The 27,852-nt window shown below is 41.2% G+C and overlaps 2 protein-coding genes across 9 annotated transcripts in view; one reads left to right on the top strand and one right to left on the bottom strand.

Annotated features, from left to right (window-relative positions):
• Window positions 1–27,807, bottom strand: LOC148348011 (protein 4.1-like). Of its 8 annotated transcripts, none has more exons than XM_088322007.1 (26): window positions 27,722–27,807; window positions 24,293–24,368; window positions 24,083–24,229; window positions 22,697–22,801; window positions 22,557–22,599; window positions 22,418–22,493; window positions 22,235–22,356; window positions 21,122–21,218; window positions 20,961–21,048; window positions 18,865–19,017; window positions 17,234–17,331; window positions 13,112–13,287; window positions 12,586–12,651; window positions 12,069–12,200; window positions 11,739–12,010; window positions 11,642–11,662; window positions 11,109–11,144; window positions 10,837–11,022; window positions 10,505–10,768; window positions 6,222–6,317; window positions 5,606–6,139; window positions 4,915–4,959; window positions 4,740–4,820; window positions 4,603–4,680; window positions 1,308–1,389; window positions 1–1,218 (listed from the first exon to the last, which is right to left on the bottom strand). In XM_088322007.1, exons 1-26 carry the CDS (start codon window positions 27,784–27,786, stop codon window positions 1,022–1,024), a joined length of 3,336 nt encoding a protein of 1,111 aa, XP_088178133.1. In that variant the 5' UTR covers window positions 27,787–27,807; the 3' UTR covers window positions 1–1,021. The 8 variants fall into 8 exon arrangements, with proteins under 8 accessions (XP_088178133.1, XP_088178139.1, XP_088178135.1 ...); XM_088322013.1 differs by having other exon boundaries at window positions 6,077–6,139; XM_088322009.1 differs by having other exon boundaries at window positions 24,293–24,487; window positions 27,722–27,799.
• Window positions 27,701–27,852, top strand: part of zbtb14 (zinc finger and BTB domain containing 14) — a 34,227-nt gene continuing 34,075 nt past the window's right edge. Inside the window, exon 1 of the mRNA XM_088322020.1 lies at window positions 27,701–27,765. The gene's annotated coding sequence lies outside the window, so the exon portion shown is untranslated. The remainder of the gene's footprint in view (window positions 27,766–27,852) is intronic.

Here is a 27,852-nt window from a genome sequence, read left to right as displayed (position 1 = left end):
CCCATTTCAATTATTTATTTTCATCAGGGAAACCAATACAATGTATTCTAAAATGTATTTTATGTAAATTGAAAAGAAAGCTCTTTGATATGCTTTGGGCAGTCTACAGAGAGAGCTGCTAACAAGATCAAAGAAATCAAAGCCAGCAGAAAAGCTAATGTTGTGACTCATTTCATCTGCAGAAACTGTAATAAAAAAACGTCATCATCCAGTCCAGCGTAAATGTGGATATTTGGTGGGACAGGTAAACCGCGGTTACACACACATATATAAACTGTAAAATGTAAATTAATGGAATATCAAAATATTCACACAAGCATGTTCAATCAGGTGTTTTTTTCCAAACTACACTAAGGCAAAATAAAAATGTCCCATAAAAAATGGTTTTATTCAAAGTGAAACACAAAATAAATTTTAATGCATGAACAAATGTTGGGATTTTAAATTTTGATACCTAATAAAAAATAAACAATAACATTTTTATACTAAGTTTTAAATTAGTATTGCTGGAGTGATGGGATGATATTCTCAATGGGATTTCTGGCATCTCTTGTTTCCCGTAATCCTCTGCAAATCAGGTTTGTAGTCAGTTGTAGCCACTTGGAGCAGTTCTTTTACATGAGTGTCAGTCAGAACAGACCGATGCTTTGATTTCACGTGTTTCAAGGTAGAAAAGAGGAACTCGCAAACACATGTTGACGAGAACATTGACAGCAGCTTCAGAGCAGCTCTTTTTAAACATGGGTATTTTTCAGTTCTTCAAAATGTAACAGGGCCTTCTTTCAAAAGAGATTTCAGTCTGTGATTTTCGCGTAGCTCAATCAACTCCAGTTCAGTCGCTGCCTCATCAGTGACAAGCGGGGATTTCAGGCAGTCAGTCTCTGCATTAAAGGGGTAGATGGGGATCTGTAGTTGTTTCTGCTGCAGTTCCTCAAACTGTGAAGTAAAGTACCCGTGTAGATTCACCAGCAGTGTTACATACTGCGCTGTATTCATTTTAATGGCAGCCTTCTGCTGTGCGCTACGCAAAGAAGGAAAGTGGGATAAATTGCCCATTTGGAATGTGCACTCTGAAAAGCTTCAACTTGTTGATAAAAGCAAATACACTATGTGCCACATCAGAAAGAGTTTTTGATTTCCCCTGCAGATCCAGGTTTAGTTTATCCAAGTGTAAAAGCATGTCCACTAACAAAGCCAAATCCATAAGGCAGTTGGGGTCTGAAATCAAGGGGTAAGTTTTTTGTTCATTTCTGCTATAAACAATTTTACTGCTTCCAAAAATTCCAAAAAACACGAAACCACTTTACCTCTTGAGAGCCATCTCACAGCGCAGTGCAGGGGCAGATCACCAGGCAAGTCTGCGTCATGTTCAGCAATGAGATTTTTGAACTGCCGGTGATTAAGAGCGTGTTTAAGGATGTAGTTCACAATGTCCATCACAAGTTTCATGACATGGTCTAAATTCAGTGTTTTGGACACAAGTTGCTCCCAGTGGATGATGCAATGGAAATTCCAAAATTCAGGGAATGTTTAATCACTCTTGCATAGGCCCATAAGAACCAATCATCGATGGCTATTGCGGTGAGTTTTTCTAAAGACAAGTTCGCTTTTTGGAATATTTCCGTCATTGCTCCTTTTACGTCAATGCCGCGAGTTCTGTCTTTTAAGGGCACAATATTGAAAAGCTCTTCTTTAACCACGCTGTCCTCAAAAACCATCCGCACAAATATTGCCAACTGTGGCGTGTCCTGTATGTCGCATGAATCGTCCAATGCGCCACTAAAATAAGCACATGTGTTCAGGTCATCGTGTAGATCAGATTCAAGCGATTTGTTTATGTCTGATATTCTGGTTTCAACTGTGTGTTGTGACAGCTGTAGATCAGTCATGGAATCTTTGAGCCAGAGTTTCAATCAAATCCAAAAAATACTATTTCAAAAACTCGACTTCGCTGTATGTTTTTTTAGGACGGGCAATGTTCCACGCCACTTTATAGGAGGCAAGTGTCACCGTTTCTCCATGCTGAATCAATTGCCGAAACATTTGAGACTGTCTTTTTACCTGGCTTTCAAGGTGCTCAATTTTTGCTCGCGTAGAATTTTGTGTCAATATTAGCATGGGATGTGCTAAAATGACGCTGAAGATTTGAAGTCTTGAAATGGGATATCGTGGTACTGCATAATAAACAGTGATTGGCCATGCCGTTCAACAAAAATGTAAGCATCTTCCTGAAATGCCCTGTGTTCATCTTTATATTTCCGTTTCGCTTTATATTTTGCCATTTTGACCATGTGGGTAACAGTCTGCACGCCCATGAAATGTTTACTTAATTTGCCAGTGTAGTGCCTAAATCCAACTCCCCTGCACCCCCCCCCCCTCCTCGCGTGAACGTAATTAAATTATCCTGCTGCAATTGTATTCCATATAATAAGTTTACTAAAACAATAAAGCGAGCTAATTATAAACAATTAAGCGATCTTAGTCTATATAACGCGTTTATTAAACTTATTATATAGAATATGATCGCTTTTGTCGGAAGCGCAACAGAATGCGCCTTCACGCGAGGAGGGGAGGATTTTGCAGGGGCGTCGGATTTAGGCACTACACTGGCATTAGACGTAACCTACGCAGATGATTGGCAGTCTGTTATGTGTCCGGAGCAGAGTAAAAACAACAAATCTACCAAATTAATTTGAAAATATTATTTATTATTTGTTATTAACTCTGATGGATTCAAGTGTGTTTTAAGAGGGGAAAAAAACAAACATGAAAAGAGGCAAAGAGCCACAGTATATAGAAAATATGATGAGGCAAAGAGCCGCATTCTTATTGGCCAAGAGCCGCATGCGGCTCTAGAGCTGCGTGTTCGCCACCCTTGGGCTGTACAAATAAACATGATTTGACTTGACTTAAAAAGTCCCTTCGACAAAAGCAGTGGACACCAGGATTCTTTTTCCACTTTTTCCTCTACTGCCCCCTAGCCAATCAATCATAGCTTGTGAAACCGCTGACGTTTTGTTTCGCCTTTGAGAAGGGCCCGCTCCGCCAACTGGAAATGTGATCGGCTAAAGCCTGGTGGACAACCCGCGGCTCTGCAGCGTTGCAGAGCGGCTCCCTGGCACTTTTCGAAAAATGTTTACAACTTAAATGAAATCGGAAGGAATGATAGTTTTCTTTTAATATGGTTTCTGTAGGAAGACAAACATGACACAGTCTGGGTTAAGAATGAGGCAAGAGGGATATCAGCTCCTTCGCATGTTCTTCCTCTGTCTTCTTTCTGTTCCTTTCTGTTAAAGTGGCTGCGTCAAAATTTAACACTGCACTCCTAATTTCAACTCAGAAGTTATATTAAACAAGGTAAGAGCATAATGCTGTCATTAGCACTTAGTTAGTAACAAAGCAGCTGTTTTTATTAAGTGATTTCTGCTTTTTGTCAGCATACACTGGGGATATTGGGTGGCACAGCGGCTGGTTGGTTAGCATGCAGTCCCTCCGTGTGGAGTTTGCGTGTTCTCCATGTGCCTGCGCAGGTTTGCTCCGAGCACTCCGGTTTCCTACCAGATTCCAAAAATATGTTTTTTTTTTTTCGAATCCTCAAAATAAAAATGTCATATAAAATTTGATTTTGTCAACTTTAATTTTTTTAAAGAAATAAAACATACTGTAATTCATTAATATTGTATTGACGTTAGACTTGATGAGGTATCGTATAATAATCAAGTGGTGCATCATTCTCCAGGATGCGTTGCATTAAACGTAGTCATTTTACGGCTTCAGACAAATCTGTTTTTGTGGTCCACATTTTAGGTTGCCGACCTCTGGGCTAACCCAACACCTCATCTACATTGATGTTAAGCCGCAGGGCTGCAAAACTGATTTTAAAGGCCTCTGGGTAAAAGAAAATATACATTTTTCAAAGTGCTAATTTGTGGGTAGCGTGACGTCTATATAGTGTGACCCAGCTTGCACTAATTTAACATAAATGGATTATCTGTCTGTGCTACACAGAGAGAAAGCATACTTATGTAAATCTGTGCATATTATTTTTCATTCACAAAAACAACATAAAATGATGCCATTATTTTATTATGCCAAGAAGGTGCGGCTATGATGTCGTTTACAGTTGGTTTAGAGTATAAATAACATTTTGATAAGATAAATAGGTATGAGTGTGACAATAATAAGGTACAATAGATTGGGTGAGATGTTTGACATGTCAAATGACCAATGATGTACAGGTAAATAGTGAACTGAACAGGAAACAGATGCTGCTTTTTTTACATGTAGATAGCAATATTATCATGCTAGCATCGCTGATGTTACAGAAGCACTTGTAGTAAGTCGGTGGGCTGGCGTGTGATGTCATTTAAAGTGACAGGCTCTTTGATGATGAAAATGAGCTGCTACGGTAGGTTAGCAATCATGCTATTCAAATTTTATTTAAAGCTCACAATCGGAGTGTCAAAATTAAACGATTATTACAGTCAGCTTGTCCAAGGTCAGGTTACGTTGATTCGTCAAGGGATTCAAGCGTCCTGGGAGAAACGCCCACACAACCGTGACGCGATTGTCCGCTCAAGGTAGCTGGCTGCGTTACTTTACCTGATCGTGATCCATCCCCACATCTCCAGAAATCACAATTCGCTTCTCAATCCTGGTTTCCGTGATCCCTCGAGTTGTCTAGTGAAACAGTTTGTGGATTCAGACAACCTTTCTTTTGAAGTTCTTTTTTTGCCTACCTTTGAGATGTAAGAAGTGCTGGACGTCTCTGTCGTGAAACTCTGCGAAGTCAGGACCCCGCGATCTGCATCGCTTCGTTTCTGAAATGGCGAAAAGCTATCGTTAGTTAAAAAGTTTAAATCCCTTCCATTAATAAAACTGTTTTATATTGTCAAAAACTAAGAGTTTCATCACCCCTGTAGCTTCGAATGTCCAAGTCTTTCTCGTCCCAGGAAGAACCTAGGAGAGACAAAAACCAAGGGTACTATTTAACCAAGCTGAAAACATCTGTATGGTGTCTATTTCTAACAGAGACAAAAATCACAAATAAATATTTCACTTTAAACGGTAAGGTTTTACCAACTGCGAGATTGGATTCAACCACAGGAGGAGACTGGTCACATAGAACTGAGACACAGGGTCTGGTTTTCGACAGGACAGAGTAGGGTCACCTGGTCCTCTCAAAACCACATCTGTAAAAGTGTAGTGTTTTTCAGGTACTGCTTAACTAAGCTGAGGTGAGGACCTGCAAGGCGTTTATTTCTAGCAGAGGCCTAGCAGAAATAAAAACCACGGACAAAAATTTTACTTTAAACTAGTTGATTTTACCATCTGCTAGGTAGGATTCAACCACACGAGGAGACTGGTCACATTTAACTAGAACACAGGGACTGGTTTTCGGAAGAACGGAGTAGGAAAACGTGGTCCTCGCTACACCAAATCTGTAGAAGTCTGCTAAAGACTTCATAGAATCATATGTGTAAGGAGAGGGAGACGTTGAAACCACTCAGGATGATGGATTCTGTTCAGGGTAAGATGGTGTGGTTCACAGGGATCACAAGGATCTGGAATGCTTTCTGGATCCCCTGTTGCAGGATCTTGTTACCTCCTTGTCCTGATTTTCAGTTGTGCCAGGAGAGTCTTGGCTTTCATCCACGTCAGAATTGTCAGAGTCCTCCACGTGACAGTAGCGGAGTCTCAAACTTGAAACTGATAGGGGCCCGGTTCCGGGACTGAGGTCAGACTTAGGGAAGATAGAAAGAACACTACCAAAAGTAGCATCATCAGTAGCATCATCAGCTACCAGGCTTTGGTTTCCTGTTTCTATCACTTCTCCCACGACAGCCTGCGCTAGCACGCTGATAGCGTCTTGGCTAGCCTCGCTAATGTTGCTAGACTGACTGCTCAGATCCTCATAGTCTTCTATAAAGCCGTCCTGACACCTTAGCGACTGAGCTTCTCGGAGAATGTCCCTGACTAAAGCCTCTGCCGCCTCGTCTGCGTGATCGACCGATGAACCCGGCGGAGGCGGCGGGGGATCGCATGGTGGCGGTCCTAGAAAACCTGCCCGTGCTACCTGGAATCTTGCCTCCTCCTCCAAATCCCCTGGCATCATGATGGTCTGGACCCTCTCGGACGACTAAAAGAAGGAATGAAATGCAGGGGTCAGAAAAGAGACAGCCGGGGAAGGGGGTGAAGTACACAGAAAAACAGACAAAAACCTTCGGGAGTGGTTCTCCTCGCGAGATTTTTTGCTGTCTTGCTGACCTTAACAAAGCGTTCAGTTCAGGAGACATCTCGTCCAGTTGAGCCCTCGGCTGCATGATCACATGGTGACGTTAACGATTTTTTTTTGGAACAAATCAGGATTAGCGAGATCCAGGGTGCCACAGTTGCACATAATGCAAAATTTGCGAACTTGTAAAATGGAAGCTTGTCGGAAAACACAGGGGTACCTCTTCATACAAGCACCCCTAAACAAGAGTAATTCAGTATTCAGTGGCACCTCTACTTACAAATGTTTCAACTTACGAATGTTTCAGGTTACAATGTACCCGAACAGTAAAATATTGCCTCTAGTTATGAAGATTGCCTCTAGTTATGAAGTCAAAAATACAGTACTCGCGCTGATTTTCAAAAGTTTCTCGAACATAAAATAAAACTGGCTATTGCTTCAAATCTGCCCGGCAACTAAGTAGATCAGTTTTTCAATAAACGCGAGGCAAAAAGGTAAATGAATATTTGTGTTTTTCCTTTGTTCTTTTTTTTTTATTACATTATGTTCCTCTCGTTTTATGTTTATTGTGCAGTAATCTTATTTTAACATAAATTTGTGTCATGTTCTGATGCTTTTTTATGATTTATTAAAACAATATACTGTATTCTTGCGGGGCTTGGAATGGATTAGCGCATTTACACACAAAATGTGTCTCTTCTTACCAGGTTTTCAAGTTACGAAGCTACTCCCAGAATAAATTAAATTCATAAGTAGAGGTACCACTGTGCAAGTTTTATTTCTAACAATTATCTTTGCCCGGCGTACAAGGGTAAACCCAAAGCTACGAGCAGTCCCAGTTGGCGCTTCCCACCATCAAACGCCGATTCTCACCCACTTGTTTATGATACTCAATGGTCAGGTGTTTTCTGATTGAAAAATAAAAATTATGTCAATTGAAACAAAGCAGGAAATAATAGTGTTCGTTTGAGTGACCTAGGTAGGGATTATGAACGGTCAGCTTCTATTATTTGTACACTATTGAAACGGAAATATGTCACTAAGGCTATAAAACTGACCAGTTGTGAACCAATGTTCACGACGAGAAGGATAGACGTTTAGTTATTGTGGAGCCACAACAAGGAGCTAGCGAGAAATAACGACACGAAGAGAAGTCGCCGTCTATCTGCAAGGATCACAAAACAGGGTGGATTTTAATTCCCGCTATGGCTGCTTTGAAAAATTCACAAAGATGACTGGCTCTGTGACTCAGGTCTAGCATGAGTGCAGCCGCGGAAGAGTTTTTGCAGCATTTGGCTTCATTAAAATATAAGAAAGAAAGTAAAAACAGTATGCTGCAGAAATGTTTGAGTGTTTGTTTATTTAGTTACCGAAACTTTAATTTTTAAGTATACAGTATTGTAAGTTCTTACGAATCCTCAACAGTCTGTCATATGTCACTCTTCCTGCAACCCCCCACTCCAACACCTCAGAAACGTCAGCAACCGGCAACTCTCCCCATGGTAAGTAGCCATATTAAACTTGCCTTTCATTTATTAATATTGTAGAATATTCAACGTCTGGTCAGAATTACGTTTTGTCAAAACATGTGAAGTGAATACAGTTTCTTAAGTCAATCACATATATGTGTTATCCTACTGATACTGCTGGAATGTGAGGTTGGGGAAGGGCGCAATGGCTGCATGTTCTTTTAAGAATAGAATTTACTTTTATTGTCATTCTTTGTAACCATGCACACAGAACGAAATGTCGATCTGTACAGTTAAACTGTAGCAAGCCGATGCAGCCACAGCCAAACAGGGCGCCGCCATTTTAGACCCAACTGCTGTGTTGGGAGTCATCAGGTGACCAAAACCCCCAATTCCAACCCTTAATGCCGAGCGCCAAGCAGGGAGGCAATGAGTACCAATGTTGTAAGTCTTAGGTATGACTCGGCCGAGGCTTGAACCAGCGACCTCCTAGTCTCGGAGCGGGCGCCCTACCATCTAGGCTACCGAGCTGGTAAATCTTCCCATCAAAGGTTGCCGTGACAACTCCTCCCCTTCCAGGAGACAGGAACCCAAAGCTGGCATATTTCTCACCTCGCACGGGCACTCTGAATTTGGCCAGCAACAAGGGAAGTGGGCAAATTCTTACACGCAAAACTGGTCCAAAATTCCTGGCAGGTCCTGGCAGGTCAACAAGCAGCCAGAGAACCTTGCCAAGTCAGCAGCCAAGCTTGATCAAGCTAGCGCCCAAATCGGTAGGACAAAGCCAGCGACCTCACAGAACCCTTAAGCCACCAGCAGTCAACCTCTCCTTCAACACTCTGCATCCTGTGGTTCTCTTCCGAACTGGATTTCAAGCCTACCCGGATTCCTTATCGCTCTACAGCCGAGGACATAAGGACTGGGCCGTCATCTTCATCGACGCAGAACTTCGCAGAACATCTCTTTGTTGCTAGGTATTGGTGTGACGTAAAAAGGGGTACTCTATCAAAATACAATACCGTAATAAACAAGCCAATGTTGTTGTCTAGCCAAATGGTGCCAGTTTAAGTTCTCAACTTCTAGTTTTGTTTTGTTTTATTTTCTTATTATTGTTTTGTGTTCTAGTCAAGCTTCTTCAGTAGATGATTAGTAAAAGAAAAGTCCATAAATCAAAGAGTGTGTGGGTCTTGATTAAAGTAAATTTAACTATCAAAAGGGTAAAAAGAGTTCACCTAAAGTGTGTGTAGCCACCCTTCAGAATAACTAAACAAGGTATTTCACATAATGATCTAAAAACGTATGTGGCGAGACGAGTTTTGAAAAGAATAAACTCTTTAATTGAAATGGTCAATAAATTGTTTGTTAGAATAATTCGCTACAATAGCATCTTATTGCTGTATTTTTTACAGGGTTTCCCTATTATTTTCTCTTGAAATGCAAGACTTTTTAAGACCGACCCGGGAGCTATGGCAACTCGCGAGCCGCCGCCATTGAGAGGACAGGACCAAGTATAGTGCCCCGGCCTCTCCTTGGGGAACACCGCAGAATGCAACGGAACCAGGGGGGCAAGCGTTGGAACCAAACCCTTCCGGCAACGAACCGCCCGCACCGGCCTGTCAGGGTGATCGTTCACCCCAACCCCTGGCGCTCCCTGTCCTCTTAACCTGCGGGCACGGGGCGGGTAATTGTTGGGGCGAACCGGAACCGTCTGAGGTGGCGAAGCGGCACGCACCTGCGATGGTTCTGGACATCAGCTGGGTGACCCCGATATAGAAGTCCGCGCCCAACTACCGACGTTACCCCGCAGCGCCAGACAACAGCGCACCCGCAAAGGGTTGAGGCGTCACCTGGGTGACTCTCACTCATTCCCCGGTACAGACAGAACCCAGTTATACTTTAAATCACTCAACCATAACGAGTTAATTATACACTTTCCCATTTCAAAGTTACTCTGCTGATGACAGATGGTTAAAGACAGACTGTATGTAAAGCTCCAAGGTAATGCTGCATTTTCAAAAAAATATACTTAGTATGCAATTATTATTTTTGTCATGAAGATAAAACAGGGGAACATTAAGAAATGTCAAAGTTAAAAGAACGTTGTGTACTATTTAGTGCCACCTAGTGGTACAAAAAACTTTCATCCAGTGAAAAAAAAACATCGATTATACTACTAGACAAAAAGAAATGATCGATCATACCAATGTTAGTTTTCATTAAAAAAAAAAGGTCGAGAAATTTGTATTTCTTTTACACCAAAGAATCCCCAACTGCTGACACGCTGTGCCGTGTATCACTGGCCCTCGCTCGTACCAGAAAACACAGTGCCATCTAGTAGTTAAGACTTGTAGACAAAATTTAAGACCTTTTTAAGGCCTAAACAATCGATCAAAGTTTTTAAGGCCTTGTGGTAACTTGTCTTATGTGTAAATACTTTTTAACGTGTTTCTATTGATCAGGATAATGTGTTTTATAGCTATTTAGGGTTCACAGGTATTCTTTGGGAAGGTCGGGAATGGGCCAAGTAGTTTTTAATTATTTTGTATTGGGAAAGTTTGCTCGTTAAACAAGCAAATTGAGCTAGGATCACTATCCTGGAAACGAATAAAGCTTGTATGAAGTGGTACCATTTGCATACTTTTGTGTCCCCCGGTAAAACCCAAAGATTAACTAAATGGCTCTTAAAATACAACAAAGGAAGGCATAAATGGTTACTATACAACATTTGTCCCTCCTAACGGCTCACATGCATAGCGTAGCATAGGGTGAAAGCTAGCTTGTGGGCATGGATTAAACACACCTCATCCTGGAGCCCCTTTAAGGGACCTCCATAAAGAGCTTTTCCGCTTCCCACTGTCTCAAGGGTAGTCGCTGCCTGACTAATGAAGTCTTGTCGTCCCCTAGTAATGACATCATCACTCTGTGCCAACGTGACAGAAGTTTCCATGGTAACATTGTTGGTTATGGCGACAACGCTCCCGGAGCTGATATCGTAACTCCGCCCGAGAGTCACGCTCCTTATTTTGATTGGGTGCGGAGTTGGGTGCTTTACCATGGCCCCGCCCTGTCGTGTGTCACAGATTCAGTTTCCAATCAGACGCGAGAAACCCGGTCCCTGTTCAAAATCCTCACCTCTTCTGTATCCAAAGGCTCAATCATGGGCGAGTCGTCGAGTTTGCGGAGGGGTGACCCGGCCAAACGCTTGTCCCACTCGGTCGGGCCCCCAGTCGGGGCCCCGCCTTCTAAAAAGGAGCGCCGCAAGTCGCTGATGGCGCTCACTGCCACTTTCTCTGGCTCCACCGGGCTCGGGATCGGTTCCTGATGGCAGAGCCAGGGAGCTCCACTCATACAGAGAAACTTCAGTGACACTTGATTAAAAAAAAGAATTGGAGGCCATTTGTTACCTGGTCACTTTTCAAAAGATCTTCCTCCTGCTCGGACTGACAAACAGAAACTCGGGTTAGGTTTTGAAACACTCACTGTTACCGTATTTTCCGGATTATGAGGCGCACCCTGCCAGAAGTTTGAATGTGTTTCTGATGAAGAGAAAACATTGGAAAAGCAACCGGTGTTCAATGATTTTCAATTATTTGTGCAATTATTGATCAGTCGATATTTTTTGCCAACACAAATGCATAATAACAGTAGTAACGGGTATCGAACCCAGATAGCGACCGTAAAAGCACCGATTCCTAACCTATATCCCGCTAGGGACATAGACAACAGAAGAAGCAATAGGTATTATTTCATGTTAACACTATTTTCGATCACAGTACCAGATACAAATGTTAGATAAATGAGAAAAAGGGAAAGCAGATAAAAATCGGTAGAACATTTTGTTTCACTTTTTCTTTACTCAAACTAAGCATTGCAAGTCATGCTTTATAATCCGGTGCACAATAGTGCGTAAAACACAGTAAGTCATCATTGTTATCACCTCAGATCCCGTCAGGTCTGCCTGAAAACACAAAGTACACTTACTGTTAGCATCACAAAAGTTTCAATATCACAATGGGCAAAAGCGATGAACTAACATTTTGAGGCTTGTCCACCTGTTCTAGTGTCGGTGGACTTTCTGATGCCTCCATGACTTTGATCTCTTTTTGCCCTTCCTTCAATTCCACCTCTTGCCCCGCCATTGGTTTTACTTCTTTCCCAGCCTCTTCCTTAGCTTCTGGTTCCGTTTCTTGCTCCACCTCTTGTTCCGTTTCTTGCTCCACCTCTGGTTCTGTTTCTTGCTTTACCTCTGGCTCCGCCTCTTGTTCCACCTCTGCTTCTGCCTTCACACTGTCCAGCACTTCCTCAACTAGAATAAAAAAAGTGAAATAAAAAAAGATTTTTGATCATTTAATCTTTTCACGTACTTGGCCTAAAAACAGCGGGCTTATTGGTTCCTCCATCGGTCTGCTCCTCCCTCCTTTTTTCAGGCGTCACAGTGGTGATGAGATCACTGACGGTGATGGCTTTAGAGACCATGTATAGACCTGATCCCATATCTAGACACACACACACTTAGTTAGTTGTTTTGCACAGTTATAGCAACATGCTAACGAGACGAATACCATAAAGGCTAAAAATGTACAACACTCATGCAAAGCAGCCAGGGTAGCATCCAATCTGCTATCATCCCATAATCGCATTAGCCGAATTTGCACTAATACCTCTCCAGAGCAAAAAGAGATTTTAAAATATCTCTCAAAAAAGACAAAAAAATTCAGTTCAAGCAGGCAGTGTGAAGGAAGGGCAAAAAAGGAGGCATAGCCACCCGCAAAGCTGACAGAGCTGGTTTCTAGCAGCCAATCATAAGCTTGGAAAAACGACGCATAGCTATGACCAATCATTGCACAGTACTGGTGCTCGATTGGAAGTTTTTATCTCTACCTGTTTGTGTGCTTCCAGATATAGCTGGAGAGCCACTGAGAGACGAAGTGGGCGTGTCACTTGGAGCTGAAGATCAATTAAATATCTAGTTACTGACATGAACAACCAAAATAAATTAAAAGGGTTAAGCCAATATATCGATAAATTCATTGATCCAGAAGGTGTAGGGGAAGAGTAAGGAAACCGGGCCTCTTTTCAAAAAGATTGGTCGCAAGTGCCCTAGCTTCTCACTGGGGATATAAAAGACAAAATTACAAAAGAGAGAAACAAACAAAAAGGGGGAAAAGGGGGCGAAAGTAACAAAAAATTAGATAAGAAAAGAAAGAAAGTTTAAAAAGAGAAATGTATTAATGCTATGAAAATCCTGGAGGAATCATTATCTTGTCCATAATTAAAAAAAGTAATGGGGAAGAGCAAGATAAACAAGACCAAGTGGGTAGGTGGAAGGGAAAGTATTGGAAATTGGCTTTATTGTGTTTCAATTATAGTTTGATTGGAACTTCTCAGAGGACTACAGTCACCATACCTCCATCCAAGCTGCGACTCAGCAAGTTCCTCTTGCTGACGCATCTGGGGAAATTGGGCGCTGGCCTGGAAATCTGCGAGCTGGCCCTGCGACTCTGGATTTGAGTGCGCCCGCTGTAGCGAAACTTGGAACCCAGAGACAGAAAGCGCTTGGGGGGTTCCTCTGGGGAGAGCAGCCTAAGAAACGGTGAACGTTTAAGAATGGCAACAGGCAGAACCACCTATGACCAGTGTAGAGTACAGCAACTTTGGACAGCATTCAGTATGCTGTGACACACAGACATGAACTACCACTCCCTACACACCTTTAATTTAATTATTTAAGTGATTTAATTGTAGTGGGTTTGCAAATCTTATATCACGTCTTTGAAACAAGGGACATTAAGGGATTGTCTTGGCTATGGCCCAGGATGCTGGCAAAAATTTTGAGAGCTTGACCACTCCGTCTAACCTTCATGTTCCTTCCCGGTTGGTCCGAAAGTAAGCATTGGAACATATGCTGCCAGAAAGCAACCCACAGGGCAAAAAAATCCTCTGAACCGGCTTCAACCATCATCCCATTATCGCACTGCAAACAAAATGCAGTCGAATGGTTACAAGTATTGATTAGTGTGATCAAAGGGAAATAATATCAAATTACAATAACGCGCAGTTTGTCTTAAGTTCTATCTACAGTAAAAATAAGCCAACCACATTGTTTTTCGATCCTAATGGTAACAGTCAAAATCCCAAGCATTTCTTTTTCTTTATGTCTGTCTTATTCCTATTTTGTGTTGTGTTCTATTCAAGTTTTGTCTGTAGATGATTAGTAAACAAAATTCAGGAGCTGTGCGTAATTTGAAACTTTGTTACTCTCTGACGCCATCTTGTGGCTTGTGTTGTCATTGCAGCCCCAGTCAGCTCATTCAAATCAAATCAAATTTATTTGTGAAGCACTTTTCAGGCAAAAAATTGCCACTCAAAGTGCTGTATAAGAACAGAGCATACAACAAGGTAGTATAATCCTCAGGGACCGCAAATCAGACAGATAGGATGGCACAAGACCATAAGAACATTTAAAAAGAGGTAAAATCATCTTAAAATGAATCCTGAAACACACAGGGAGCCAATCCAGTCATTTTAAAACTGCTGTAACGTGATCCCTCCCCCCGGTCCCCGTAAGCACCCGTGCTGCTGAGTTTTGCAATAGCTGCAAGCTAGCAATAGTCTTTTGGGAAGACCAGAGAGCAGGGCATTACAATAATCTAAACGTGAATATATCAAAGCGTATATCACATCAGTACCTCTGTGTTTGCCTGAGAGAGACTCTGGCTAAATTATTGAGATGATTAAAAAACAATTTTATTTATGTTTTTGATATGTGGAGTAAAATTGAGCTCAGAGTCGAAGATACACCCAAGTTTATGATATAATCTAAAGGTCTAAAATCCTGTAGTTGAACCATAGGAAACCCTTCATGTAATTTAATGGGTTTTGGAGGAACATGCATCCATACAGTGACTTGAAAAGCGCTATATAAATGCAAACCATTTACATTAACGACAAAAAAATGTCAGTATGTGAGATAGGAACAAAGCAGTGTTCTTTTAACTTAGTTCGGCATTATGAACACATATTTTGTGGAGAAAATATTAGAATTTTAACTTTGTAAGAACACCTCAAACGACACACTCCACCTTTGACTCATAGTGTGTATGTGTGTGTATGTTTTGATTAAAGTGAACTTCCAAAAAAGGTGAGAAGGAATTTCTCTTAAATTGTATGGTAGCCAACCTTCTGATTATTTAAAACGTTTTTTATCTCTTTTCTGGATAGAATTATTGAAAAACAAATGTGTTGCTCCTAGAAGACGAGACGAGTTTAACTCATTCAATGAGAGACGTTTCTCTCAAATGGAAAGTGCAGATGCCAGCCAATTGTTGACGTTTTGACAGAAAAGTTAGTTATCTAGCTGCAGTATATAAGCATAGGACACATCAAAAAAATCTTCAACCCTCATCATTTATAAGAAAAAAAGGATGTTTCTAGCTCAGTGGTCCCCAACTTAGTGCCCGCAGGCATTAAGGTGGCCCCTAAGTACAGTTGAGGTGCCACCGGATCTGTTCTGAAAATGGCTCACCAGTGCTGGGCCAATGAGGTTTTGTAGGCAAATGATTGTTAGTTGATTGAGTCTATTTAACCCCTATTTTTAATGATGAACCTCGTAATAATATAGTAATAACATGATAAGTTGTTATATTTGATATTCGAATAAATACATACTAGTTTATGGAGTTCATGGACAAAAGAATCTCTTCAAGTATTGAAGTTATCTTTAAGCAATTAATTTAAAAACTAGAATGAGAATCTATCAGTATATACAACAAATGTATTTATTCAGCTTTTTAATTGATTAATTTTACAGAAAATACAACAAACTAAATTCTAATTTATGGTGTTTATTAAAAAAATGAGCAAAAAATGCCCTGTGTTTTTTAGCTAGCTATCTGGCTACTTTTTTAGCTTTGTAGCTAACTATCTTCTTACATTTTAAGCTTTTTAGCAAGCGATCGAGCTAGCTTTTAACATGTTTGCATGCTTTCTAGCTAACATTTTACCCTTTTTTTCTAGTTGTCAAACTAAATTTTGGTCTCCTTTCAAGCTAGCTATCTATCTATATGCCTTTTTACTCTTTTAGCTAGCAATCTAGCTCCTTTTTTATTTGTTACCTGTTTAACTTTCTAGGTAACTATCAAGCTACCTTTTTGATATTTAGTAAGCTATTTAGCTAGCTTTTTACATTTTTTGCATGCTATTTAGCTAACATTTCACCTTTTTTGCTAGTTATCAAGCTAAAGTTTGGCCTCCTTTCTAGCTGTCAATCTAGCTTTGTCTTTAGCTTTCTGTCTATTTAGATGGCTTTTTTACTCTTTTAGCTATCTATCTAGCTCCCTTTTAGTTTTTTTTAAATGTTTACCTTTCCCACCAACTATCAATCTACCTTTTTGGCTATTTAGCAAGCCATCTAGCAAAGTTCCTATTTTAGAAATTCATATCAAATGGGGTTCCCTTTGCGCTAATCATTAACAAAAAGTAGCTTGACGATTAAAAAAGTTTTTTTTTTTTTGCTTTTTTTAGTTTTTACCATTGTTCAGTAAACAACAGTTGAACATTGATAAGTTTCTTGAAAATATTAGTTTCCAAGAAAACTTCTGAGAAAAACGCATTTGCATTTGTAATACCTCCAATATATATACAATGTGTTGCATAAACACAGGGCACTGTGCTTGCAAAATAATATTTGATTGCTAGAACACAGTACTTATGCATAAACGATGCACGACTTTTCACCACCCAATGTTTCCGGTTACATGATTACACCATTTCGGTCACTCGGTGGACGCCGACACACTACCAATCGCTGGATAGAAGAAGCAAAGCAACACGAGGAATTGGGGTCCCTTTGATGTGTGGATAAAAATATGATCAACTCCATTCCTGCCATCTAGTGATGATTTATCCTACTGAAAAAAATCCCAGAGGCTTGATACTTACTGATCACTAGCATCAAAGTCTTTGGAATAGTTTTCTAAAATAGCATTTTAAAATATATATTTTTACGTTTTGGCACTTAGGGACGATGGTTCTGAAAACATATGTTTATGTTATGGAACTGATTTAATGTATTTAACAGATCTCTTCAGTTTAATTTGTCAATCAATCATTTATTGAAATAATTGATTGCCCGGGGCAGCATGGCAGCGCAGTGGTTAGCGCGTGCGTAGCACAGTTCTGAGGTCATAGGTTCAAATCCAGCCACTAACCTTCATGTGCGGAGTTTGCATGTTCTCCCCGTGCTTGCCTGGGTTTCCCCTTGGCACTCCAGTTTCCTCCCACATTCCCACAAAAACATTCATGCCAAGTTAATTGGTCGGTGCAAAATGGTCTCTGGGTGTGAATGAGCGAGTGAGTTGTCTGTCTCTGTGTGCCCTGCGACTGGCTGGCAACAAGCTCAGGGTGTCCCCTACCCACTGCCCGGAGATAGCTGGGATGGGCTCCAGCACCCCCGCAACCCTACTGAGGATAAACGGTGCAGATAACGGATGGATGGATGACATTTATTGCCACTACATTTGCTACTCACCTAAAGAAGGAATGATGCTCCACGCAAACTTTCCACAACCTCTTGGCGGCTCTGTGATTAAGCAGCTTGAAGGCAATCGTGGATTCGAACTGTTCAAACTGGACACAAAGTACAGAAGTTTTACACCTTTTTTATGTCCAAATTCAAACACTTTTTAGGACTCTCAAAGCAAATTTCCACTATTTTATCACACTAAAACCTTTGCAAATGTGCATTTTATTTTGGCCAATCATTTAGACATTGTGAAAGAGTTGTAAATGCTTGACTTCTCTCTCCAGAAGTTTATCAATGATTGCGCACACTTGCACGTAAAAATAGTGCGTAAAAAAGAATCACGGATGGCGTTGCGCATGTTTATTCCCGACTCTGATTTGAATACATCCCCGGAAACTGGCCTAAAACTTTGTTGGAAATTTTATTGGCTAACTTATGTGTCAATCATCCTTTAAATCGGTTAGTACTGGCTAAAGATATTCGAAGCTACTGAAGGCAATCTCTGTTTCCTCAAAAAGACCCATATACTGTAGGTTAATTCGGGCTGTGGAGTGTGAAAAAAAGTCTTCTATATTGGCAGAGAGTGATGTCAAGCAAAAGCTCAGAGGCTAATCGCCATATTGGGAATAAATTTATGAGAGTTTGTTTTAAAGGAGATTTTTTGGGAGAGAATGGAAACGGATAACAACACAGAACGTTCAACGAAGAAGTAATGCTTTTAAGCGGATTTTTTTTATCTGTCGGCATTATCGTGTGTTCTGGAGTAAATTTTTTACACAGTTGGATTTACTGGATAGTCATGGATGTAAGGAGGCCATGGTTGCGTAAATGAAATGAAAATGAAATGATCTGCATTTATACAGCGCTTTTCAATAATGTAAAAATTGTTCCTCTTGTAGGAGATCTTCAAGATCTTGGGCCAGGAAATTCAACTCATTCGTTGACTGCCAAAACTGGTTAGCTAGCCGGCTTTCTAGTTTTTGGGTATCTTGTTTCAAACTGGTCGTGATTTTTCTGTGTATGTTTTCAAAAACTCGTATTTTGAATCCAAAGAGCTTTCCAATGATATGTGGCATGACGTATTTCAGTGACGGCAGCACAGCGGCGCAGTGGTTAGCGCTTGTGCGGCACAGTTCATGTCATGGGAACCTGTCGTGGGTTCAAATCCAGCTCCAGACTTCCTGTGCGGAGTTTGTATGTTCTCCACGTGCTTGCGTGGGTTTCCTCCGGGCACTCCGGTTTCCTCCCACGTTCCAAAAACATGCATTTGAGGTGAATTGGCCGGTCCAAATTGTCCCTAGGTGTGAATGAGCGAATAAGTTGTCTGTCCCTGTGTGCCCTGCGATTGGCTGGCAACCAGTTCAGGGTGTCCCCTGCCCACTGCCCGGAGATGGCTGGGATGGGCTCCAGCCCCCCCGCGACCCTAATGAGGATAAGCGGTACGGCTGATGAGAGATGAGATGAGATGTATTTCAGTGACGGGTGACATCGTACACATGACTTTGTTTATTAACAGTCTGATGGCCAAACGTCAGGAACGTTAGGGGTTTAAATTAATCTTCAAAAAGTTCAAGCAGCCGTAGGTAACCTGAAAGTACTGAAAGTCATTTTCACAGATCCCCCGCGGTCTCTCTCACCTCTTCAGGCCGGACCTTGATGTAAAAATTGTTCCTCTTGTAGGAGATCTTCAAGATCTTGGGCCAGGAAAACCTGTTGATCCTAAGTCGGTCCCGGTAGACCAGCAGGCCGCTGCTGCACACGCCCAACATGATAGCCACGCCCTCAGAGTCCTATGCAAAATGCACATACAAAATTGTGCTGGTCAAGCAAGGAGGTGTGGTCTGGCAAGTGCGAGCACAGGGAAACCCGAGCAGACAAAACATTGACACACACCATCTTACATCCCAGACATCGGAAGACAAGCAAGCAAATCGGCTTCTTACCATTTAGTTCATTTAAAAGCAAAACAACAACAAAACAAGACAAATAAATATTTCAATGAAGCCTGGTCTACTTGTTGATAAAAAAATTGCTCCAAATCTCAAAATTCAAGTCGATGAGGGCAAATGCCCAAAGAAATTCAAAAAAGGGTGTGTGGCCCAAAACCTTAAACTACAAGAATTGCAAATATTCAACCATATGTAGAACAGGATTGTGAAACATGAGGCCCGCAAGAGATTTAATTTTGGCTTGCGAGACAACGCTGAGAGAAGCACAGAGATGCAATTTTAAATAAGTCCACTTGATGTTGTCAAAGTCAGTTCTAATGCAACTGTAGCTGGATTTCTTTATTTCTATTGCTCTTTCTCTCCTTTACTCTTTATCTCTCTCTTTGTTTCTCTCTCCTAAAATTGTGTGTCATGCAAAGTTAATTTTCAAGGATGCTAAATAATTATTTACAGTTTTTAAAACAAAACAGTTTTTAGTATGGTTGACAAATTAAGGTAATTTATATTTTAATAAATATAAAATGTGCCCTTGTATGCTTCAATTTGTCTCCATTTTCTTCAAAGTGGGCATGGCCTGAAAATGGAAATAACCTCAGGATAAATTCCAAAATACAAAAAAAGGTAAAAAAAACAACATAGTAAAAATTGTATTTGTGTGACATACAATGTAAATATTGAAGGATGCAAATTAAATACTAACATTTTTACATGAATTCTGTAAGGTTTATACACTAAAACAAGAAAAAAGATTTTAATGTGTGTGATAAATGTTAGTATTTTTTTGTATTTAAAAAAAGTTGCAGTTTTATGCTTTAGTTTTGTGAATATTTTTTGCCTAGAGCACAGGTGTCAAACAGGCGGCCCGCGGGCCAGATTGGGCCCGTTAAAGGATTGAATCCGGCCCGCGAGACAACAACCAGAGAAGCGCAAGAGAAAAACAAGCTGCAGGTTGAAATATGTCAACTTGATGTTGCCAAAGCCAGGTGCCTCTCACAAAGACACTGTACTTGTATCTCTCTCTCTCTCTCTCTTTTCCACCCATTTTCTCCCACTCTCTGTCTCTGTCTCTTTCACTCTCCGTGTCTCTCTTTTTCTCTTCCTTTGTTGCTCTTTGTCTCTTTCTCTCTCTGTGTCTTTTTAACTTATTTTGCTCTAATTTCCTTTTTTCTTTTTCTCTCTTATCTCTTTCTCTCTTCCTACCCATTGCGCTTTCTTTTCTCTTTTCTTTCCTTCTGTCTTTCTATTTCTCTTTGGATTTCTTTCTTCCTCTCCCTTTCTTTCGCCCTCTCTCATGACTTCTCTTTTTATCGCTTTTGTTTTCACGCTCTCTCCCTCTCTCTCTTTCTCGTTCTTTGTCCCGCCCTCTCTCCTTTTCCCTCCCTCTTTCTCTTATTTCTTTATCTCTCTTTTTCTTTCTCTTGAATCTACTCGTCCGGCCCCCGACAGAATGTTTGTTCTATTGTGTGGCCCCAGAGTTAAAATGAGTTTGACACCCCTGGCCTAGAGGGTATGTTTCACTAAAAAATCAATTTGTCCTTATTGCTATTAAACAAAATGAAGTTTAAGCAAAAAATAAAAATATAAATAAATCAGCAAGTCGTAGCTTTCACACATCAGTCAATTCACTTTACGACTTGGTGCAAGAACCAAATCTGACATGATGGAAAAATCAGTGGACAGACTGGAAATGGACGCATGCAATCGATAAAGTTAAGAAGTGGGTCATGTATTGCTAATGGCTTGTCAAGCTCATCGACTGAGTTTGTTTGGGATTTCTTTTTTACCCTTGCGTGATGAAGGTCCACCCCATACATGGAAAGCTTCTTGACGTTTTCCAGGAAAAGCATCTCAGCTTCAGCTGGGGACATTCCTCTAAAGACAGGTCGAACGTTGAAGAGTTTGTGTCCCTCATGAAATTTTACTGAGAACAAATCTTTCTCTGAACCTGTAACTCTTGTGAAGCTCAGTGATCTTCTCCTCCATTTGCTTGGTTTGATTCGGAGCCAGGCAAAGCTCGCTCACGTAATCTGAGCCACATTCGTCTGTAGGACAGACAAGGTGAAGGACAGGATGAGAAACGTGAGGGGATGGAGAAAAGGACAGTAAGAGGGCAAGGCAACATAGAGAACAGGAAAATGGGAAATGGTAAATGGTCTGCATTTATATAGCGCTTTTCAAGTCAATGAAGACCTCCCAAAGCGCTTTAATATGTACTTCACACTTACCCATTCACACACACACTCACACACCAATAGGGAAATGAGAAAGGTAGGATGAGGGACATCATAAAAACAGGAAGATGGACACAAGGGTAAAGGACAGGATAAGCGGGCAAGTAAAGGACAGAAGGAGCATGAATAGGACAAGAGAACATAAATAACAAGATAGTGGAGCATGAGAAAGACAGGCGGGGGAACATTATTGAAACGGGATGACAGAAAGGACAATAAAAAACAGTAAGGGCAGGGGCAACATGAACTCAAGAGAAGAAAAACAGAATAAGAAACAGGGAAGAGGACACTATTAAGGCTAAAATGAAAAACAACCAATTACCAGAGAGAAGGACGGACTATGAAAAAGCAAAGAGGACAGGATAAGAGACAGAAAAAAGGACAGGATGAGGGACAATATAAAGAATAAGGATACAAACAGGACAAGGGACAATAAAAAAAACATAATACGGAGAAGAAACCGTCAGGGAGAAAGACCAACTAATAAAAAATACAGAGGACAGGATTAGGAACGCCGTGAAGGACAGGATAATGGACAGTTTAAAGAGTAAAGGGAAGAACAAGACAAAGAGAATAACTTAAAGAAGGTCAGGAGAATGGACAGGGAAAATGACTGAATGGCAAAAACATATCAGACAGGTGAAGGAGAGGATCAGGGATAGAAAATTGACTAGATAAGGGACACAACGGACAGCACAGTGAAGTGAACAAGATAAAACATAAAGTGAGAGACATAATAACAGAAAGGAGGGAGGAGAAGATGAGGACATATCATAGATAGAACAAGTGACAGGACAAACTGTAGAAGGTCAAGGCTAACACATTACCAGCATCATAGTCCCCTAGCTCCGATTGGACAGTGTAGGAGCCAAGGACAGTGTGTGTGGCAAAGGAACACGGAAGTCGACCCGAGGCCAAGTCTTGTCTGAGCTGTAGACACAGGAAGTACCTGGACACGAAAAACGCCTCATTTTTAATTGGTCCTCCCATGGACTGCAGAATTGTCCCACCTGGTGATGTCCTCAGAGAGTTGAGCAGGATCAGGTGGGTAAAATTTCACATTGAAGGAGAAATTCCATGGGACTCCTGCAAAACCAGACATTAACTTCTCGTCCTTGGGCTTTGCTCACTCGAAACTTACTGACTGACCTCTCAGCTGTTTCTTCATCTCCTTCCCGGGATCCAGCCAGTTCTGGTTCAAGTCAAGTCACATTTATTTTATTTCACATTCAGCAGAGGGTCAGAGATTACGAGGGGTGACAGGTGGGTGGGGCAGTGGACATACTAACCTTGTTGTTGTCCGCATCCCGGAAGGACAAGGCGAAGTAATCTCGCTCCAGCAGGTTGACATGCTCACAAACTTTGTCCAGCAGCTTGAGACCGCGAGCACGTTTCTGAACACAAGAATAGATGCAATCTTACTATTTTGTTAGCTCATTTTTAAGAAGGATAGGAGAGAGTGCTCCAACTACAAATAAAACAGTGTGGTTTTCGCCAAGGCCGTGGAACAGTGCACCAGCTCTACACCCCTTGCAGGATCCTTCAGTGTGCATGTGACTTTGCCCACCTAGCCTACATGTGTTTTGTGGATATAGAGAAGGCATTTGACTGTGTTCCTCGTGGAGCCATGTGAAGAGTGCTTCACAAGTAAGGGCCATCAGAAAGTTGTATAAGGGCTGTTTAGTCCCTGTATGACAGTGCGAAAGTTTGGTCTGCATTGGCAGCAGTAAGTTGGATTTGTTTCTAGTCGGAGTTTGACTCTGAAAAGGCTGCCCTTCCATTATGTTCAAACCTTTCATGGACAGAATTTCTAGGCAGAGCTGTGGAAAGAAGGCCGCCTGTTTGGGAGCCTCGGCATCGCATCTGTTTTTTGCAAATGATGTGGTGCTGGTGGCTTCCTCCAGCTGTGATCTTTAGCTCTCATCAAAACGGTTCGCAGCCGGGTACAAAGAAGATGAGCACCTATAAGTCCGAAACCATGGTATTCAGCCGGAAAAAGTTTAGCGCCCTTTTCTGGGTCGAGGTTGTGATCCTGCCCCAAGTGGAGTAGTTCAAGTATCTCAGGGTCTTCTTCACAATTGAGGGTAGGATGGAACAGAAGAGCGACCAACAGATTCCGCATCTGCAGTTATGCAGACAGTGTACCAGTCTGTTGTGGTAAAAAACTAGTTGAGCCAAAACAAAAGCTCTCAATTTACCTGTCGTTCGACTTTCCTACCCACACTTATGGTCACCAACTGTGGGTCATGACCAAAAGAACAAGCGGCTGAGATTAATTTCCTTTGCAGGGTGGCTGGGCAATCCCTAAGAAATAGGGTAAGAAGCTTAGTCATCGGGGTGGAACTCAGTGTAGAGCCTGTGCTCCTCTGCGTTAAGAGGAGCCAGCTGAGGTTACTCGCGCATCTGATGAGGATGCCTCCTGGACGCCTCACTCAGGAGGTATCCCGTACTGTCTCATCGGCATGTGGCTCCAAAAACAATCCAGGACATGCTGGAGAGACTACGTCTCTAGGTTGGGCCTCGGGATCCCAACAGACGAGCTGGCCAAAGCAGCTGGGGATAGAGAGGTCTAGGCTTTCCTGCTAAAGCTGCTACCCCCACGACCCGACCTTGGATAAGCAGTAGATAATAGATGGATGAAATCTTAACTAAAAGCTAACAGGGTCCGTGCTCACCTCCAGAGTGCAGCTGAAAACCGATCCATCCAACAGGGTGACTTTGGTCTGCATGGTCCTGAAGCTCACTGACCTTCTGACAGGAGCGGGAGCGATCGGCAGTTGAGTTTCCCGCTCCGCTGCTAATCGGATGCCTCGCTCTTCTAACTGAGGGGCAGGGAAAGCAAGGTCATCTTTGGCCACGCCTAATTGAGATTGATGCTTTTTTACCTCTTTGGTCAGGGCTGCTTCGGGAAGGGATCCGGCCTCTTGTGCTCCCTGCTGCTCGGTTATCATGGCGACGGAGCTGCGATGACGACAAGTTGGTATTGATCAGCCTCAGATTGAGGTCAGCTGAAAAAAAATTAATAAATATGTTCTGCAGTTGCCAATCTTTTTGACCTAACAGCTGTCGTGTGAGGATCACTGTGGCAACGAGAAAGAGAAAAAGGGATTATGAGGATGTGTTCTGTTTTCGAAGGGGAGGATGTGGGTCAGTGTGTGCATGGGGCGGCGGGAGGGGTGTTTTCAATGAGATGTTTGATACCACATTTATCAAGAAGCAATACTAGTAGTACTCTAAAGGCCAACATGAAGGACAGACTAACAAAAACAGAAGAACAAAAAGGGGGAAAGAAAAAAAGGAGAGGAAATGGACAATAACAATGAATTAGGTAAAGAAAAGTACAGGATATGGGACATGAAGAAAGGAGGACAATACATAGTATAGGGTGGATAACATGATAAGAAACAGAGATAAAGACAGAGTAAGGGACATAGTGAGGGACAGGATACAAATACTAGGCTAAGGAACAGGAAGAGGGACAGAAAAAGACAAAAGGATGGGCCTGATGAAGCACAATACAAAGAATATGGTAAAAAACAGAGGGAGGGACATGATGAAGGACAGGATAGTTAGTGGGCAATACAAAGAATAGGGTGAAAAGCCGGTCAAGGGACAATGAGAAGAGCATAATGAAGTATATGAAAAAGGGCAGGGAGAAGGGCAGGCTAACTAATAATGTGGAGGACAGATAAGGGACAGAAAAAACAACAGGATGAGGGACATGATAAAGGACAAGATAGTGGACAATACAAAGATAAGGGTGGAGCAGAACAACGGACAGCGAGAAAAACATAATATATGACAGGAAAAAGGACAGCAAGAAGGAAAGGCTAACTACAAATTGGAAGACAGGATAACGGACAGGATGAGGGACATGATAAAGGACAGGATGGTGGACAATACAAATGATAGGGCGTAGAGCGGGACAAGAAAAAAACATAATGACAGAGGACAATCAACAGAATATCAGTAAACATACTACAGGTAAAGGGACAGAGTGAAGGAGACGATTAGGGACACAGAGGGGCAAAATGATGTCAGCTTCGACAGCACGGTGAAGGGCACAACATGTGAGGAACATGGGGCAAGGAGAAGAACGGACTAACGAAAACTGATGAGGACATGATAGTATAATTTAAAAAAAAAACCACTGGACTAAAAAAAGTAAAACAAAAGAAAATGTGAACCACGCAGCGTCGGAAACACTCCACTGCCTTGAAATGTTTCAGTCAATTTGAATCCTAGAACCGCATTGTAGTATTTCTGCAGTAGTATTTTTGTCGTATTTCTATAGTAGAGTTGGATCTCTTAGCCACTAGGGTCGTACCATTTCCTGTGGTGTATCTTGGGCAAGTACAGCCTACTGGCACCCATCCCTCTCCAGGCCAAAATATGTTTCCACCAGGTCTCGACTTGTTGACCTTTTATGTGTTGCAACTAACAAACCAACCATTACTGTAGTTGTATTTTTATAGTATTTCTGCAGCCATAAGTTTGTAGCATCACTGTAGTTTTATTTTTGTAGTATTTTAGCGATATTTCCATAGCAAAATCTTTCTAGTATAACTAGTATTTTGTAACATTACTTCAATTGTATTTTTGCTGTGTTATTGTAGTATCTTTATAGTATTACCAGTGTCTGAAATAACGTTTGCCCGGACGCCTGGGGCGTGCATCTTTTACATCGGGCGTACAACTTATAAAACGTCTCTGCCAGTGAAGCCACCAAGAAAAAGTTTATTTTTTATTTTTTTTAGACATTATGGAATGGTAGCTTGTTACAAACATTTGCTTTATTCCGATTTCGAAATGTTCGTTCGGTTTGGAAATTTTGGTTCGCTTGGCAATTTGCATACTCGGCAGCCAATCAGAAGCCTGCATCGAATAACTTTGTGCTTCCGGACTTAACCGAGCCTTATAAGGTCCTGCATTTGCATATCATTTTCCAAAGTAGACGCACAGAGAACACAAGAAAAATGGTAAAGTGGTTAGGAATCAAGCCAAAACCTCAGCCCCAGAAGAAATATTTAAAAGAAGGTACCACAATTCATGACGCTACAAAATGTAAACGTCCATTAAGAGCATTGTGGAAAGAGGAGTTCACGAGGCTTGTAGAAGACGACGCAACGCAAACCTTGCATGAATGAAGATGAGCAAATACAGGTACATACTGATGGAAAGCAGCAATGTCATATACTTGTAATGAATGTTATAAGTAGAACTATAATAAACTTATTTTTAAAGTGTTGTTCTGTTACATATTCTGATTATCAATCCTTAATACTTTGCAACAATGGTTTTTTTTGGCGATTAGTCGTCTTATTGTTTCAAGTTGTGAAAAATGGGGCAGGCAACTTTATGGCTGTCCGGTAACATTTTGTCATGAGTTTCAGACACTGGTATTACTGTACTTTTATTTTAAATAATTCTATAGTTTCTCCAATACAATTTTTGAAGTATATCTGTAATATTTTTTTAGTGTTACTGTAGTAGTATTTTTGTAGTATTTCTGCAGTATATATATATATATATATATATATATATATATATATATATATATATATATATTTATTTATTTTTTATTTTATTTTTTTGTCAGAATGAAGGCAAAAATATACGTAAGCCGTAAGATGTAAATATATGTAAGCAATACATTTGATATTTAGTTTTGTAGTAATTTTGTAGTACCGGTATTTTTTTGCAGACAGACAAAGGACAACGGGGACATTTTTCTATTATTATTTCTATAGCATGTGGCCCATAGGCCGTAGTTTGCCCACACCTGATAAAATCCCCTCCTGTAGTGATTCTCCCATGTTACCGATTCATGAGTATGAAGTGTATAAATCGAATATTTTAGGAAGTTAAATCCAACTGAATAGCAATATTTTTTGTTTTCCTGGGGAGCAAGGATTCTGCCCACTATGCCTCCCAAGAATATTTTATTGCTACTGCAAAGCAATTTAATATTCCGTCATGCAGTTTGGGACTAAGGTCACTTGAAAAACTCACGATCTGTTTGTGAGTCAATTTTCAATTCAAAATGTACATTGGAACAAAACTATTGTATTTAGTTTTTGAATGCAAACGATTGCCATGGGGCGTTCATGCTATGATCCTGCAGAAGGAAACACCCCTGCACAGACACGCACATCAATGCAAGCGAAAAGCTGCAGCATGATGAAGCAAGTGGAAAAGGAGACAATATTCTTTCATTTACGAGTAAATATTACATTTGAAACATGCAAAATAACAAATTAATTATAAACAATAATTTGCTTGTCAATTTGAAGGTGAAGATGCCCTTAACTTGCCTGGCTGCCTGCCGGGTGCTCGCTCTGTTCGTAGCGGTTCCGAGGTAAGCATTTATTTTCGTCATTTGCGTGGCGCAGTGACGTCATAACGTACATAACGGAGGATTTCGCTTGGGGGGAATTTTATGACC

The sequence above is a fragment of the Urocampus carinirostris genome, chromosome 18 (genome assembly GCF_059441175.1).
Source record: "Urocampus carinirostris isolate Australia breed hairy pipefish chromosome 18, RoL_Ucar_1.0, whole genome shotgun sequence".
Lineage (NCBI taxonomy): Eukaryota > Metazoa > Chordata > Actinopteri > Syngnathiformes > Syngnathidae > Urocampus > Urocampus carinirostris.
Note: the sequence above shows the minus strand (reverse complement) of the source record. Positions and strands in the feature narration are given on the sequence as shown.